Below are 18,254 nucleotides of genomic sequence, written 5' to 3'. Positions count from 1 at the left end.
CTTGGCACCTTAGCGTTCCTTTAAACTGGCAAATGATCTCAGCTTCAGTGCGGATACTGAGGAACTACCTGATCTCTGCTTCATTACAGTTTGCACATATTTTATCGTCGCAAACGTTGATCTTCCTTCAAAACACCTGGTAAAAGTTCACACAGAGCTCGTTCCAGGACTGAACCCGGCAATGTTACTAGGTCCCCAACCTGGGATCGATCCCGGAATCAATCCTGTGTCTGTGTTCACACAGAAGGGGACCAGGCAATGTTCCGACAATTTTCCGGGTCCAACAAGCAGTGTGAGAGGGGCTTAAGACAAAAACAAGAGAGAAGCAGGAAATGGAGGGATCAAGTGTAAAGTACACTATTTATTCACAAAAATATGTCTGCAATGTCATAAATATCCTTTCAATCCATTTTCATCTGTAAGACAGAATTCTGCTTCGCTCAGTATGTGTGTGTGTGTGTGTGTGTGTGTGTCTGAGTAAAGTCAGGCTAAGAAGCCAAAAGGTGTTTACCTGGCCCCAGGATGGCGCAGTATGACACATTCATGTCTGCACTTTGGAGGTGGTTTAAAGGCTCAAGAGAAATGTCTGGGCTACAGATCAAGTGCTCCTCTCATGCCAACTAGCTGTCCCCCTGGAGCTGCAGTGGTCTGGCCGAGGAGAAATGACCACTTAAGCGGGAGTTTCCGGTCAGTCTAGGTCATCTGCTTTCTATATTATGTTTTAGCAGGGAGATCTGTTCCACAGTTAGATGTTTCATACACAACATTAAGCATCTGAAAGTGTTTGATCAGGTTCACAGTGGTCTAATGCAAACCTTCACATGTTGCATGGAAGCTATGCTGTGGTTATGGATCAGAAGTCACAGCACAGCTGCACTGGAAAGACTTCTGCAATGAATATCTCACTTTTTTACAAAGCCTTTTGAGATGGAAAGATATTTTAAGACGGACATTTGTATCAGAATTCGTGTTTAGTGGCTAGGCTTGGAAGGTCTCCGGTTTCACCAGACACATTCTCCCTCTAAAACACTTGTGCCGGGGAACGACACACTGAAAAGACTGTACTCCGCTGCCAGGAATGTCAGGAATGGTTTGTGAAAAACACACGCTAAGCAACACAGAATCACAGACTGCGACACAAACACACACTCAAATAAGCATTCTCACACATACACAGCTGTTAAACTCAGAGAGACAGAAGAATTTACACTAACATGTATAGCATATCACACACACACACACACACAGATGCTATGCATTCAAACCCCCTTATTTGGCCTGGGTGGTGTTGGGTATAAATAGTGGAGTGGTGTTACGGTGAAGGGCCAGAGGCCACAGAACTCCACCCATCCAGTCTTTTAAAAATACATGTTCTCTCACTCTCTCTCTATAACCAATGTGTGAACTTGAGGAGAGGGTGTGGGGGCTGTCTCACCCCCCCTAAAGAAGGTTTGATCACCCAAAAGCAGACCATTAAATGCTCAGCAAAGCTTTATGTGCTTTTAAATGTTTACCATACATGATATATGTGACCCTGGACCACAAAACCTGACATAAGGATCAATTTTGTGAAACTGAGATTTATACATCTGATCTGAAAAGCTATGTTTTCCATTGGTTTGTTAGGATAACACAATATTTGGTTGAGATGCAGCTATTTGATTATCAGGAATCTGAGGGTGCACAAATATCTTAATATTGAGAACATTTGTCCAAATTAAGTTCTTATTACTTATCAAAAATTAAGGTTTGATATATTTATGGAAGAAAATTTACTAAATATCTTTATGGAACATGATCTTTATGTAATATCCTAATGTTTTTTTGGCATAAAAGAAAAATCAATCATTTTGACCCATACAATGTATTGTTGACTATTGTTACAAATATACCCGTGCTACTGGTTTTGTGGTCTAAGGTCATATATAGTTTACATTTGGTGAAGCTAGCGTTTCCTGAAATGCTTTTTGTTATTTTTGGTCAACCTTTAAAGGGACAGTTTACACATAACTGAACCATCTGTCATCATTTCCTCACCTTCCGATCCTGCTAAATCTGTATGACTTTCTTTTTTGGAGTACAAAATTAGATATTTTGAGGAATCTTAATGTAGGTCTTTGTCATAAAATTACAGTTCAGAGTGACCACAACTGTTAAGCTCCAGAAATTCACCATAAAAGTGGTCATGTGAATCATGGTTTATATTCTAGTCTTCTGAACTCATATAGTAGTTTTGTGTGTGAAATGGACTGAATTTCAAGTTATCATTCCAAGATCTTCTCCTCCTGTAAGCTGTTAACTGAAGAACTTCTACTGAGTTAGCGAGCTAAACAAAACATAGGCTGATTTGTGACTGTAAACAGATAAAATAGTTTATTGAAAAGAATCAGCTAAAAATAATAACTTGTTAAATGATCTGGTTATGGAGTTCAGCTCACCGGCTGCAGTGTATCTTGCATTAATACTTTGTTTACAGAAAATGATCAGTAAATTATGACTTAAATTTTTGTCTGTTCTTCACACAAAGCTATCAAGATATTTGGTTTCATTTTATGGTGCTGCTTTTCATATTTTTGGAGTTCTACAGAAATGGCTAATATGAGCTATCATTGCATGGCAATATCATACATGCATAAAGATGCACTACCATTCAAAAGTTTAGGGTCAGTGGAATTTTTTTAAGAAATTAATACTTTTATTCAGCTACGATACATTAAATTTAAAATTGATAGCTAATGGAATAGAATGTTACAAAATCCATTCAAATGTACAACCGTGTATGTTAAGTGAATGTTCTCTTTTTACAGTATTTCCAACAAAACAAAATTATAGGGCTTAGATTTGGGTAAATAAGTGCAGAATGTTAATTTTTGGAGCGTGAACTATCCCTTTAAGCTTGAACTTGTGTCTCCTTTCTTATGTTTCTTTTTCCCTTTTTTTATTTCACCTACTCTTCCTTGATCCACCTTGTCATTTTCCATTTTTCTGCCTTTAATGTCATCTCTCCTTTGCATGTCTTATGATAATTACACATTAGTCGCGACTGAAAAGTGACAGGTCAGTCATTTCTTCAGAGGAAAAAAAAAAGCAACATTCCTCTGTATACACAGCACAAAGAACTACAGTACAATGCTGCTAAAGTGCGTCCAAAATGCAGATCGGCAAATGTCAACCTGAAAAACAAGAAAGGGTCAACTAAAAATACCTCAGAATTATTGAACTTGAGCCTCGAGTCTCTGCCTCTCAGTTATGTGAAAGCCTCTATTGTCTTCAGTTAACTGGACTCTCTACTTTTCTTGGATGGACTGAAGATTCCTACAGACACTCAAAAAATAAAGACTCTTCAATAGTCCTTTGCAGCCCTCCAGATTCAGCAAAGAAGACCCCTGTCTCATCGCTGGTTTGGGTCTGTGAGTCAATTATTATAGATTCTTCAGATTAGAATATTATTCTATTCCTGTATATAATTTGTAGGATAAGACTGTGTACTTAATGGCTTTTATGAGTCAGTCTTTATAGAGAAAACAAACAGGATTTTGCCTAATATTAAACTGAAACAAAAATGTAACCACATATTTTGTTCACACATTAACTGTATACATCTGCACAGTCTGAACTTAAAACACACTGTCCATCTGCTCTTAGACATAAATGGTACACCATTCAGAAAACCTTTTTTTCTCCCATAGTAAACCACTGCTAAAAGACTCCAAGAGACAATACGCAAGCACAAGTGAAGTGAATCTGACTGGCGTAATCTCACTCTCAGATAAAACATCTGAAACTTGGATACAAACAGAGGAAAAGCCTCCCAACTGCTACTAGAACTTCAGGCAGTGATACATCTGTCCTGATGTCTGTGGTTTTTAACAGTAGGTCATAACAGGATATATCCACAACTTGTAACAGCAAACTTCTCAGGAACTTTGATGACGTTTTAATGGTCACCAGACAACACTTTCAGATTTTGTCAGCACATATCAGTGAGCCAGGAAAACCACTTCCTCTGTAAATCAGGGGAATTCTACAAGGATTCTTTCTAGAAACCCTGCATCTGCTAAAAGACATAAAATGCTAAAAACCACATAAGCTAAATTGTTACAAATATCAATACTAAGTTATCACATATTTAGTTTGACTTTTAGTTTGATGTCACTTTTGTAGTAATATCAATAAGTTAATATCAACTAACTTGTATATAAAGTGTACATAATATTACTAATTATAGCCAGCTAGTTCATGAATTTAAAAACTAAAGGACTGGAACTGTTGCAATACAAATTATAATGCCTCCATCTTTTATTTCTAGTGTTGCATTCCTGTTTCATTTATTTACCTTAATGAGAGTTCAGCATAGTATTTTAAGTGACCTGTTTAAAATCTCCGAACTTTCCATGACCCAGGTCAGATAAATACAAGATGAAGAGGCCAACAGCAGAGATCTGAGACCTCAGGGTCAGAATGAATTAGATCGCAGCCTCTCCTGTACCTTTCTGGGCTGAAGTTCATCCTCTGTTTAAAATCTCTTTTTCTTGGAACAGAAAGCTACTTTTTTTTTTCCTGATGCCAAATTTATTTTGGACCAAAGCACAGAGGATTTTCGAGTCCAGCCGCTGTATACAACAGGACTGTACTGGACCTGAAAGCAGGTTTACAATTTAATGAGCAGGTTTATACAGGCCCCGAGTACACTGGCAGACTGTCAAATGTGACTTACTCTCATTTAACATTTAACTCTGCATACCTCTGGATCGTTACCAGAAATTATGGATGTAGTCAATGATGAAAGAAAAGTTCAAACTTAAAAACCTTCATTTGAACCAATTTCTTCCCCCTCCAAATCATACCTTTGCCTGAGGTTTGGCCACCACACATAAAACCGATGACCAACTAAATAAGAAAACAACTAAATCAGTGAACGCTAAAGAATATATTACAAAGAAAGTACCCTATTTGTATGCAGTAGCCACAAATTCCCAGTTAATTTTTGGGTGTAATTCAGCTCTAATTGCATTATTGTTGTATTATATTCACAACTTTTTAATAGTTCCTTAAATTTTCGCTGACATAATTCCAAAAATAGCACATTTAGCATGGATCTCTTCACCCTACTGTATCATGATTTAATTTCCATTATATAAATTATGAAATATACCAATAAAATGCAATAAACTAAAGTATAAAGTACTGCAAAATGAAACTAAAAACTACTAATAGTCATCACAAATCCAACCCAATGCAAGAAATATAACATTACAAATCCAGATGAAACCAAAGCTGTTGCTTCCAGAGGGAAACAAACAAGCATGAAGAAAACACAATGACATAAAGCTATATTTGAAAAGCCAAAGACAGTGCAGACCAGCCCACATTCTTTGCTACTTGACTTGGCGCAGCGGCGGATATGGAGTCATAAACAAGTGCTTATCTTACTTGCCATTTTTACAGCCAAAATAAAAAAAAGCCAAAAGCTCTGATAAGTCCAAACAGAGAGTCAATAGCCTGCGGTCCTGGAGATGAGACCGGCCGTGGGTGGTTTGGGATCTGGGACCCCTCTTTTATCTCTCACTGCTGTGTTAGGGAGGACAGAGTAATGCTTAATTGTGAAGTTATTAAGGCCTGTTAAAGAGTCTTTATGGAGATGTTTTCAAAACTATTTATGGAGAGTAACTAAGTAACTATGTTGAAGTCACAGCTCATACAGGCCTACGTCTGGTGATAGACAATAACTTTTACATTTGAACTGTAGCACAACGCTGAACCAAAAGCCAGCAGCACACCATCAGAGCATCAACATAGGCCCTTGAAAATCATACGAGAGGTGGAGAAAGACTCAGAGAGAGAAAGTAAAGGGCATGACTTGGATCGAGCAGAAGAAAACAGTGGAAAAAGCAGACATGTTTGGAAGAGAATGTTTAAACACCAAAGAAACAAAAATGTTCTCATCAAGGCACGATTTCCTTATGTCTGTCACCTCTTTCCGCTTAGCATTTCATTCTTTTCCTTGTTAATACTGTCTGATCTGCCTAATTCCTATGTCCATTTATCACATCCGTGTTCTTGTATGCCAGGAGTTCAAGAGTAACCTATCTTTGTCTCTTTTTCTTCACTTCACAAACAAAATTATATACACTACAAACACTTTCTGATGCACAATTCTTGTTTTTTTTTAGGCATGCCCCATACAGATTCAATGTACTGTAATGACAGAATGCTCAATTTAGGATAAAGTGATTTTTAAAGCTTAGTAAAGCTTATTGCTACGAGATGAAATTAATAGAGCTGTTCAGTCACTGTCAGTTTGTTATGATGTTAATTCACCATGGAGTGCCTCTAGAACTTTTAATGGGTTTTCAAAAAAAAAAAAAAAAAAAAAAAATTTAGATTTATGGGTAAAGTATAGTCAATGGTTCAAAATAAGTGAAACTATGTAAGTTTATGTGCTTGATGATTCGGCATGTGACTCGATAGCAACTTATATTTTTAACAACACTGTGGCTTCGACATTCATGCTTGAGATATGACTATACAGTATTTATACTCATATACTCGTTTTGGAGAACAATACGGCCTACTTATTTTGCAGAACAAAGGCAAGTCGCTTTAAGTAATGTTAACCACAGAGAAGAAATATTCTTATAATTCCTTACTGAAAGGGTATTAGGACTACAAACTGAACAGTTCTACTGCATGACTTAAGTGCAGTTACATGAAAAGATGAGGACAGTGATGCTAGTTCAGTGATGCTAGTTCAAAGCATGCTAGAGCAGAGGTTTCTGATTCATTAAATCAGGAACACAAAAGATTCAGAGGTAAAAGACATTCACACTGAACTTGCACTGACACTCACTCACTACTAGCGAATTCAAACCGTTTCCTGAGAGCAAAAAATCATGCAGGCTTGTGCAACTTGAGCTCGTAAATGTGTGAAGAAAGCAAGATAAAGATTTTGATAAGATATTTTGGGGTGTTTAATAAGCATCTGCTGTAGTAAATGTTCCACGTAATCAATGTTGCTCAATATCACAGGAATGTGCAAAAATGCTGTTTATCCCCAAGTCATATTATAAGGCACACACACTTTCAAAGAATGAAAGTGGATGTCACCTATAAATCTATGATCATCATTTTAAACCAAAGTATTTTAAATAAGAACAGAAATGTTAATTGAATATTTGTTTTTAATGTAAATCAACATGTTTCTGAAGTTCAGACAAACCACAGAACTGAAGGTCGAGTTAGCAGAGCAATAGCAAAGTTATACATGGACACATATCAGAGTTTAAATAAGAGCAAATTGTTGGCGTGTGTCTTGCTGGAACATCTGTGACCAGGACATTGAGTCTAAGCCAAGGTATCCAGAGTAATGTCGGGATGCCACCACAAAGTACGAACCACATCCAACAAGAGTAACTGTTGACGCAAGAGGAAGCTGTCTGAAAAGGATGTCCGGGTACTAACCCAGACTGTATCCAAAAAACATAAAACCACAGCTGCCCAACTCACAGCAGAATTAAATGTGCACCTTGGCTCTCCACTTTCCACCAGAATTGTTCATCGGGAGCCTCACAGGGCCAGTGTTCATGGTCTGGCTGTTAAAGCCAAACTTTCGGTCACTTATGCCAAATGTTGGTTTCGGTGATGCCAGCAGCACAAATCTGGGACAATATGAAACATGTATTGTTATCCAATGAGTCTACCTTCACTTTCCCAAATCCAGGAGAGTTATTTTGTGGAGAAGCTCTAAAGAGGCTTACAACTTGGACAGCTGCATTTCCAGAGTAAAGCATGGGGGTGGATCAGTGGTGGTTTGGGCTGCGACGCCATGCCATTCCCTGTTGTGCTAGATGTGTTCAATGAGTGTTCGATTACCATTCATTTTGTAATTATGTTGCGTTTTTGCTGTATTTTATAGTTCTATTGTCAGTCACAGCATGTCAGAGAAAATGCCTTCTATGGCCATGGCAAAAAAGTAAACATTACATGACAAGTAAAGGTTAAACGATTGCACAAATGTTATTTATTTTAAGGTTAAAAGTGTAGTCTTTCTTTAACATTATGTAGGCCTATTCTTGGAAATAAGGTGGCAGCAGAAATCAAACAACAAAATGAAATGTTATCATTTCATATTAAACAATTAAATTGTTTTATAATGCAATAAAAAAAATGATAATAACAAAATTAATGCCACAACATTCATAATGATTCATTTATAGGTGTCATCAATACATCAGTTCTGTAGGTTTAAATGATTTAAAAAAAAAAATTATTTATATGTTTAGATGCTGAAAATATGTCAGTATTATACGTTTAAGTACCTGTAAAAATGTAAGTAAATATAAGTTTTATATAACCAAATTGTACCTAAAATACATAAGAATTATCATGAGATCACGTTGAATAAATGCAGCCTTCATGAGCTAAGGTCCGGCTTCTTTGGACACCTTAGAGATCAGCAGTAAAATATTTGCAAAGTGTTTTCTTCTCATTTGAAATAATAATGATGTATTATTAAACATAACTTCATTATTTGAATTTAGCATTGTTTTTACCTAGCTGTCCGTGAACCTATCAGAACAGAAAAGACCTAACAACAGAGAATCAGTGAATAAGGTGAACACTTGGCATGCAGGAAGTGATGGATTAAACCAAATGACTTTGAACTTACATAAGCTGGCACTGTGGAAAAACTCAAAAATTTTAACTTCCCACTTACATATCTTGGCCTACATAAAACATGAAAGCTCAGCGGCATGCACACACGACACGAACATAAACACATACACATGCAAGTACACATTGGCCAAGAAGTGCAGAGCGGTTACACACAAAGAGTCAGGCATGGCTGCCCTATCTACCCAGCATATATTTAAGGTTACTATTTTAGAGCGGGTACTTCTGTTCTTTCACAAGCAGTAAATTAGTAAAACAGAGCTGTCTTGCAAACTGTAAAGCAGGGCAGATGGCACTTCCAAACAAGATATAGAGATCTGCCAGAGCACTTCATCGTCATAACCATTTTACTGAGCAATTAGACATATCTGAAAATGACTATAATAAAACACCCTTTTCTGGCTCCCTTAAATAGCATTACACAGAAAAATGAGCTCAAATGGAAACACTTGTTGGAAGGCAGTTTGTGGATTATGTTCTCAGGAGGAAGCTGGAAATATCTGAGGATGACATAACTTCTGGAATGTTCTCCATCTTGTGGTAGAAGAGATTCAGGATTGCATTGAGGAGATCGACAACACAGTCCAAACTGTAAACATTGGTACTTAAAATCTAAATGCCCCTCAAAGAAAAACAGAAAAATCACTGAAGAGAAAACGACTGACAACAAACAGATGAAACGCACACAAAAAAAAAGGATCTTAGGTTCCTGGGGGCCAGGAATTACAAGCGAGATCAAGAATGAATTTCCACTTCAGACAAGCAAGTTTTCAGGAATGCTTTTCAATTGGTGGGTTAATGGCACTGGTAAATGTGCCCCACCCAGAGTCCCACTGACTGAGCCACCCACATGTTTGTGCAGATGCCAGCTGTGCCCTCATCAACCTTTTGCAAGGAAAACAGTTGGGAAAAAGGCACAAGCTTCTTAGTTCAAAACGCTGTGGCGATCTGGCTGCCTTAAAATCTAATGCATTATCATCATTAACGCTAATGCAACTTCCTCAACATCTGGATCGAGTGAGAGAATCATGGTTTGAAATGTGTTTCTACAGATTTGCGAGATGTTCTTCTCAGAGAAGGAGTCTGAAAAGATGTGAAATACCACACCTAGCATATCCCCCTCACCCAAAAGATCCTCACTGACAGACCACTGCCAAAATGTGACTGTCCTCTCCGAACTCAACACAGCAACGGCAGGAGTAACAGGAGCACTTGAGCTGAGCTCCAAAAGACATACCAAAGAGAGCTGTAGAGAATCAAAACACTGCTTCTTCTGTTTCAAATGTCGTCAATTAGTCACTGTGATACATATTTCATCACATTTTCCAAATTTGACTTAAGATCACTAATGGCTAGAATTGATGTTCGATGTGGACAGTTTGCCATTGAATAGTCAAGATTAGAGTATAATAACAGGAAAAATTTTCAATACAGAGAAATTGGGGTGTAGCTGCTTTCATCTGAAACAAGTCTCTATTTGACGAAGACGAACAAAGCATGGGGGTAAGTGATTAATGACAATTTTGATTTTGGGGTGGAGTACCCCTTTAAGTTAACTGGGGCTTTATTTTTTTATGGTTTTTAAAAGGGACTGACACATACTTCAGCTGATACGTGTATTACATTTCCATGCTGTCCAACTCAGACTCAATCCAAATTGGAAAAAAGTGCTGGTGGCAACATTTCTGCAAAATTATATTACTTTGCAGTAATTACTTGCAAGTTTCACAGCACTATCAAATTGAAATGTCTAGTGATCTGCTCTAAAAGTGCATTCAGTTTGAAACAGATGGGTGTGAATCTGTCAGTGTTTTATGAAAATTGTCTGTTGTACTTTTCGCACCACTTCAGAAATGAAATGCCCTGTGGCACTAAAAGGCATTGCTCTATTGCATTTGAAAATCCCCTACACTAAACCTAACTGAGAGTGTTAACAATAGCAAATGTCTAATAAAAATGCATTTGCAATGCCGTTTTAGATTGCTTCTAGAAGCTCATTTATCAAGTCTGATGTTTCACCTGACTCGTACATGAGCATTCTATATCACAAGTGCAATGCTGTAGGTGAGCTATCAAGCAAGTTTACTACACCAGCTCCTAGCTGGTTACGCAACGCAAATCTCAAAATGTTCTACCTTACAAATCATGCACCACGGTGCAATTGTTTTCTTTAGCGGTCACTACAGTAATTTGCAAGTAACCACATGAAAATAAGTATTTATTAATCAATTATTTGCCCCTGTAATCATAATTAACCTGAAAAGCAATACAAGTTATTGGTGTTTTACGACCTCTAGAGGTCATTTCACCTTTAAGCTATACAGTCAATCTTACATTATAGGTAGATTTTTGGCAAAAATATAGAAAGAGGCATGTCTTTCCAATAACCCTAAGTTGATATTGTCAGTGATTTGATAACTCCTACATTTTAACACTTGACTTCACTTTGGGCTTTGTTCGAAACCAAATTAACTAAATGAGCCTATATGAATATAACTTTCACACAGAATATCATTACATTTACACATTTCATACATAAAGGAATGGCCTATATAAAGAAAAAGAAGCAAGCCAGTATATATGATGGAGCTCTGATCTTACAAAGGCTATTTGTCCAAGAAAAAACATTCAGGAACCACTTCGGCAAGCTAGCCTCCCTCTGTCTATGCACATATTTCACTGAAAGTTCAAATGTCAAATCATAGATCCACATTGTCTGCTGTCCAGTCCTTTCAGAGTCTATAAACCCCTTTCTGTTTTTCCACTCTCATAGGATGCCATTTAGTAATGTGGGATTTTAATAGTCAATAAACAAGTCAGCAATCTGACAACCGTACACCCACCAACAACTTACATTGTTTACATTAAATGGCCAGCAAAATATGACTGACAGCTCAGCGGACTCATTTCCTGCTGCAAAAGCTCCCACCTGCACCGCTCTGGAGGAGTTGGCCTGCGAGTTTAAGAGAGTCACCGTGTAAATCTGTCAGCTGGGGGAGAGTAAGATGAATAAAAAAAAAATTTGAATCAATCCCTTGTTTCTTTAGCTGGGTGCAGAAAGTAGGCTGCAGAAGTACGCAAAGATTGGAGCTTCCAAAAATCACACGTACATAAGTGAAGCTCAACAGAGACTGACATCTAAATGAGGATTACACGCTTGTTTGTGCATCTACTTTTATATAACATTGCTAACACCTCTTATGAATGTGATTATGAACAGCAAAGACTGTGAAGCAAAGGTGTTTCTATGGGGATTCTGTTTGAGATCAATGTGTGCAGAGTTTACGTCAGTGCATGCAGCAGCTGAAGTCTTAAGATGTTCATTTGTGTAAACGTTCCAATGTGACTGTCATATGCATCTGGCTAAACTCTTAACGTGTGACTCTTATAGCTTCGTCTCATTTAGTTGTTTTTTTTCCTTCATCTAAATGGGTCCAGTAAATCAGTCAAGGCATGCTTTTGAACAGTGGAAACATTCAGAAAGAGAGGCATTCAACGGAATAATGGTTGAGAAAAAAAGGTTACATTGTGGATACTTTGGCTATACAAAATATTAGATGACATGTAAGTTTTTTTTTTTATAATTTTGCATTCAATGCGTCTTATTTTCATAATCCAGTCAGCTCCCATAAATCCATGAGTTTAGAAACAGAAGATCCATAGATGACCATTTGAGCTCATTGTTAGACCATGGCTCTGACAGACAGAAGCATTTCAATGAATCTCTTTTGAGTTTCTCCTGCCTTTAAGGTCATATAAGTGCAATTGGTCTATAGTTCAAACGGTTCAGGAGTGGAGACCTTTACGAGCCGGATGGCTTACCTACAATAAATAAATGAAGATCAAGTTCATCTCTTGAAGAGTTTTTACGCGCGTGTCTGTGGCCTTTTAATATTCCACTCTAAAGGCCGGGACAAGGTCGAGGGATGGTCGGGCTAGTTTGTTTGGTGCGTTCCATTAGTCGCCTCTCACCGGGCTCACGACGACAGCAGTTTGCCCGCGAGAGTGAGAACTCTGATTGGATGTTGAGTTTGGCAAATAAGTCAGAATTAAAGCGTAAGTGATAAAAACAAGCACATAAATGATGGCGTTACAGACAGAAGGCTTTTTTAAATGTTACCTGATTTTTCCCAATCATTCTAATTTGTGAATGTTTTCATAACATGAGCAGCTTAAAATGATTAAAGTTACTGATATTCAAAATGGTAAGCAAGCGCCTCTTTGTTTACAATTCATATATCTGCGTTTATCTCGTATATCTTTGTTTTGATTTCTCCTTTTGAATGACAAATATATACCATTGATAGTTGTTTATATGGGCAGCTCGTTCCTCTCATGCATGCGCAGAACGCACGTGTTAGTTTGCCGTCGGCTGTAGTCTGTGCGGTGTGTTCGAGCGCAGCTTTTCGGTTCTACGCTGCCGACGCGAGGTGACAACACCGACGGCTTTCATCACCGCTAGTTCATTGATTTCAGCTTGGTGTGTCTTGGCCTTAATCCTTAATAACCAGAGATAATTAAGATTGCCCCCCTATTTTAAACTGCAATTAATATCTGACGTTCAATTTTCAGCAAATCATTACTGCAGTCTTCAGTGTCACACTACCATTCAGAAATCATTCTAATATGGTGATTGGTGCTCAAGAAACATTTGCCAATCCTTGCTGAATAAAAGTATTCATATCTTGGAAGAAAAAGAAATAAACAAATTACCCCAAACAGTACTGTAGTTTATAAACACATGCACAAACACTCAACTTCAACTTCTGATCTGAAAAAAGCTAGCTGAAAGCTAAAGGTGTACCACTGGAGTGTAAAGACTTAACATCTTGAACTTCCTCACATTAGTCGAGCTACATAACAGCATTGCACTTGAGCACTGTCCAAGAGAGTGACTTAACACACGCGTGTTCACTTAGTGTACACACACGGAATCAAAGCCCAGCCAAAAGTAACACCTGCTATTAAAGTAAACAGGACAGATGCTCATCTTCCTGCTTCCAAAGTAAGAAAGAGAGACTCAGTGACCCCCACTAATAAACTGCATACCAGACCCCCCCCACCCCACCCCCCAGGTCTGGAGTTTAAGTCCTGAAAATGCCCTGATATATCACTAACACCTGCTAACCACCATCACTGATACTGTGGACCAGAACAACACTGTCAAAATCACAAACACAACAAAAACCATTTACACCACCATTCAAAAGTTTGGGGTCATTACATTATTTTTTGAAGAAATTACAAAATTATATTCAGCAAGGATGCATTACATTTATCAAAAGTGAAAGTAAAGACGTATCTTTTTTTTTTTTTTTTTAAGATTTCGATTTCAAACAAGTGCTGTTCTTTTGAAATAATAAGCAACATATTTGATAAGTTGAAAATTCAGCCTTTTAATCATGAGAACAAATACATTTTAAAATATATTCAAGTGAAAAAGGGTATTATATTAATATTCCACAATTCTACTGTTTTTACTTAAATTTTGGACAAATAAATGCAGACTGGGTGAGCATAAGAGACATGTAGATAAACGGTGTCCAAACTGCCATCAAACCAAAACTAAGAGCCCAGACAGAACTGCGCTGTCTGCCGAAATACACAGATATCCGGGAAAGCTGATCATGAAATTAGATAAACTGATGCAGCACACATTTAATAATGTACTAAACAATGAAACTGTGTCTTATGAGCGGAACACTAATAAGGACAGTGCCAGCATGAGTCCGTCACCACAGTATGAGGGTCAGTGAGTGATCTGACTGGAGTCTGTGTCTCCATCACTAAACACAAGCTCATTATCACTGTTTTGGCTCAATCAGTCTTATTCTTCATTCTTTCTTAATGACTTGTTCAAGCAATATTACGTCTTTACCCACTATTGCATTATTTCATTATATGTTGGTTTATTCTGTTAGGATGACTCGATTATTTGAACTGTTTTTTAACTATTTGATTATCATTTCTCGTTCTATGCAGCTGCAAATGCTCTGGCAAGACCATTGTGGAGATCTTCATGCTAATGAAGCACACTGAAATTGAAGATTGAAGAAAGCGTGTGTTTCTGTGGGCAAAACAAATATTACTCTGTGTACTCTCCTGCAAAAAAATAGCCCTTTTCCTTTGCCTGGCTTTATGAGATTAGCACATCCCTGGCTAGCCGTAGCTCATTTGTTCAATCATTTCCCACAATACATCCAGAATATACCACATCTACTCTGCAACATTTTGCCATGTATGCCAACGACATGTCAACAGTCAGATTTTCTGCTCTGGCCATAAGGAAGTCAGCTGTTGTCCCCAATTTAACTTGATTCAGGAATGAAGACTGAGGTTTAAAATATGCTGAAATAAGGAATTCAGATCGCTCTACGTGCACATGTGGCCAAAACATTACAAAGCTACTGCTGTGGACAAGACTGGATCTATGTACCGTGTTTTGGGGGAGTTTAAGAGCTGACTGGCAACCGTGGGTCCTCCCGGTGAAGGTGTTGATGGTAAAGGGTGAGGCTTGAGCAGATGACAGATGAAAGTGGTTAAGAACCCACTTAACAGCCACTTGGAAAAAGCTGAAGTGTACCTCAAGAATGCATCGCTGTATTCGTTTAAAGAAATACCGTAGTTCACCTTTAAACATTTAAATAAAGCCATCATTTACTGACTCTCTTGCTGTTAAAACAACATATGACTTAATATATTATTATTTTAATCTGTGGCACAAAAAAAGAGATGTTAGGCAGAAATACCATGAGGGGGAGTAAATGATGACAATGTTCGGTTTTGGTTGAACTTCCCATAAGACGTATTTTTGGTTCAATGTTCAGACAATACCTGACTGGTTTCCATCTTTCTAGCTATGGAAACTTAACCCTGTAAAGTCTGACATATGAAATACTAGTAAGAATTGCCTGCTTACATTAAATAAAAAAAAATTTCAATTTACACCTTATAAATCCCAATAATATGTTTACAACCTAGCTCTTTAGTTTTAAGTCTTTCACTAAAGCTCTTTAGTTTTAGCTGTTGCAAGAATGTCCACAAGTTTTTTCAGCAAAGATTTGATCATTTTAATTAATAAATCCTAAGAAATTTGTGTTGAATATGATAAAGTAGCCTTTATAGTGTTAAGATGGCCTGACAGATTATAGATGAATTGAAGGTAAGTACAGATGGCTGATCCATGTGCACATTACATCATTAAAATGAATAAGAAGAGCACTGACCTCTTTCAAAAACACACTAGCAGAATGGACGCTTGACTGCTCATGCTAATGTTATTTTCTATACACTGTATAAAAAAATTAAAATAAAAAATAAAGCGTAATAAAAAAAGTTAAATGACTTGCAAATATGGCTGCCAAGTATCACCCATACCTTCACATTATCATAGAAACAAAGGCACAGCTGTGCCTTGAGTTTAAGCAGGCACCTTTATCTTGGGACCTTGCCCAATCGTCAGGAAGTGCATAAGCAAAAGGGTAACGTCTCAGACACGTGGTTTTCCTGATTTGAGCTTCTTGGATGTCAGCTTTATTACCCCAAAAAGTGTACTATTATATTGGAACCTAAATTTGACATTTTAGAAATGTGTAATCCCACACAGCCATAGCTGCCAGACATTCACCATTTTACAGGACATTTTTTACAGTGTAAAACTTATATTTTACAGATCTTTTTTTCTTGTTTCAATTAAGATAATTTACTCAAATTTTGTGGGTTTTGTTTGGCAACCATAGCTGCCAGTCATTTACAGGACTTTGTTTTTTTTACAGTGTAACATTCATAGCAACACAATGACACAGACTTCTCTTTATGACACCACACGATGACCCATGTGCTCTGCATCTCTCTTGCTCTCAGCCTTTCTGTACATTTCCTTTGACAGCTCAACATAAATAAATTTAAATACAGAAATAATCACAATTTACACAAGTGATTGATTTATCTTTTGTCCCAAAGGGAAAACATGGTATTAATCTGCCTATTATGAACATTTCAACAATAATGAAACAAACAATATAAGTTGTCCTTTTATTGCCTGTATGACAGTTAGCCCACATCTAGTATGGACTACAAGTAGACTATATTGCCAAAACCTAAATCAAAGCTTAAGCTTATATCAAAGCATTTATTTGCCTCTAATTGTGAATAACTTTCAGCAAACTATAGTACAAGTGTTAAATGTACAAATTGTACATAACTATAGAAATAAACACAAGTTGATGCTTGTTGCACTAACATAGATGCAACATTAATATAGATTGGTTTACTTTGACAGAGGAAGGAAACATGATCTCCAATTCACATCAGCAGGCAAAAACTGCTTGTGTTTAAAGGGATCATTCATCAAGACTGAAAATTCTGGCATCATGTAGCTACTCCTTAAACTTACTGCTCCAAACCTGCAAGATTTTCTTAAAATGACAGTCGCCCAGTCCACATTCACTTTCATTTGTTGGGACACACAGATGCATCTAGAGTTAATGGTGACTGTGGTCCGACAGGTTTGTGAGGGTGAGTCTTCGGTAAACTGTCTCTTTAAACGAACTCTTCGGATGTTAATATCACCCAACACCTTCGCAACCCAAACCTGTCTGACTTCAGACACGTTTTCGTTTGCGTAAAGGTGAGGACGCAAAAAAACATGTCCAAACACGCCTAAATACGAAACCGCACAGAAACCTCAGACAAATTCAGCATCTGCCTCGGTACACACAACGGAAATGTTGGACACTGATGCCGTGACGAGACAGCAGTTGGTACAAGGCTCCAAACACTGGGAAAACGAGAAGAAGGAGAGTGAAATCTTACCGAGATACTGCCTGATCTCCAGCAGAACTTTAGGGGGTCCTCCGTTCAGCTGGTAAAACAGTGAGCCGAGACAGAAGAGCAGCAGTGTGGCCATGCAGAAACCATAATCGCGCAGAGAGAAGCGAAGCCCGAGAGCCGACAACCAGAATCTGTTCCTGCTGTTCCGACCCGCGCTGTGACCCGTGCTGTGACTCGCGCTGTGGTTGTTTAGACGGGGACTGCTGCTGTAATTCTTCATCGTCTCCTCACATGGAAGCGCCGAGAATGGTCGTCACCCATCCGCCTCTTTAGATAAAAACTTTTTAGTCAACATTTAAACAAAAGCTAAAGTCACTTCACAGACTACTGCACGCGCGTTCAGATGTTCGCCCCCAGCTCGGTCGTGTTTTCTCGTCTGCTCTGGCTGAGCTATTATTTCGAATGAAGTTGGGAATCCATCCTCTGCTTTTTGGGGTTAGTGTCGGTGTCAGATTACTGAATTTGGAGGAAAAAGTTCAACCGGAGGATGGACTCACACTCACTCACGCGCTGCCGTGTGCAGCTGAGCACCACCACGCGGAAGACGCGGGAAAGACTCAGAGAAAAACTCATAGGCCTACAACACACACACTTAGCTGCAAAACCACTAATTATTTTAAAATAATGCATATATATATATATATATATATATATATATATATATATATATATATATATATATATATATATATATATATATATATATATATATGCATTATTTTAAATATATATATTTATATAATATATAT

At 37.7% G+C, this 18,254-nt stretch overlaps 1 protein-coding gene across 1 annotated transcript in view; it reads right to left on the bottom strand.

Annotated features, from left to right (window-relative positions):
* Window positions 1-18,107, bottom strand: part of usta (uronyl 2-sulfotransferase a) — a 55,833-nt gene extending 37,726 nt beyond the window's left edge. Inside the window, exon 1 of the mRNA XM_026290821.1 lies at window positions 17,488-18,107. Within this exon, the coding sequence (XP_026146606.1) occupies window positions 17,488-17,725 (238 nt within the window). The 5' untranslated portion in view covers window positions 17,726-18,107. The remainder of the gene's footprint in view (window positions 1-17,487) is intronic.
* Window positions 18,108-18,254: the final 147 nt, after the last annotated feature.

The sequence above is a fragment of the Carassius auratus genome, chromosome 20, assembly GCF_003368295.1.
Source record: "Carassius auratus strain Wakin chromosome 20, ASM336829v1, whole genome shotgun sequence".
Classification (NCBI taxonomy): domain Eukaryota; kingdom Metazoa; phylum Chordata; class Actinopteri; order Cypriniformes; family Cyprinidae; genus Carassius; species Carassius auratus.
Note: the sequence above shows the minus strand (reverse complement) of the source record. Positions and strands in the feature narration are given on the sequence as shown.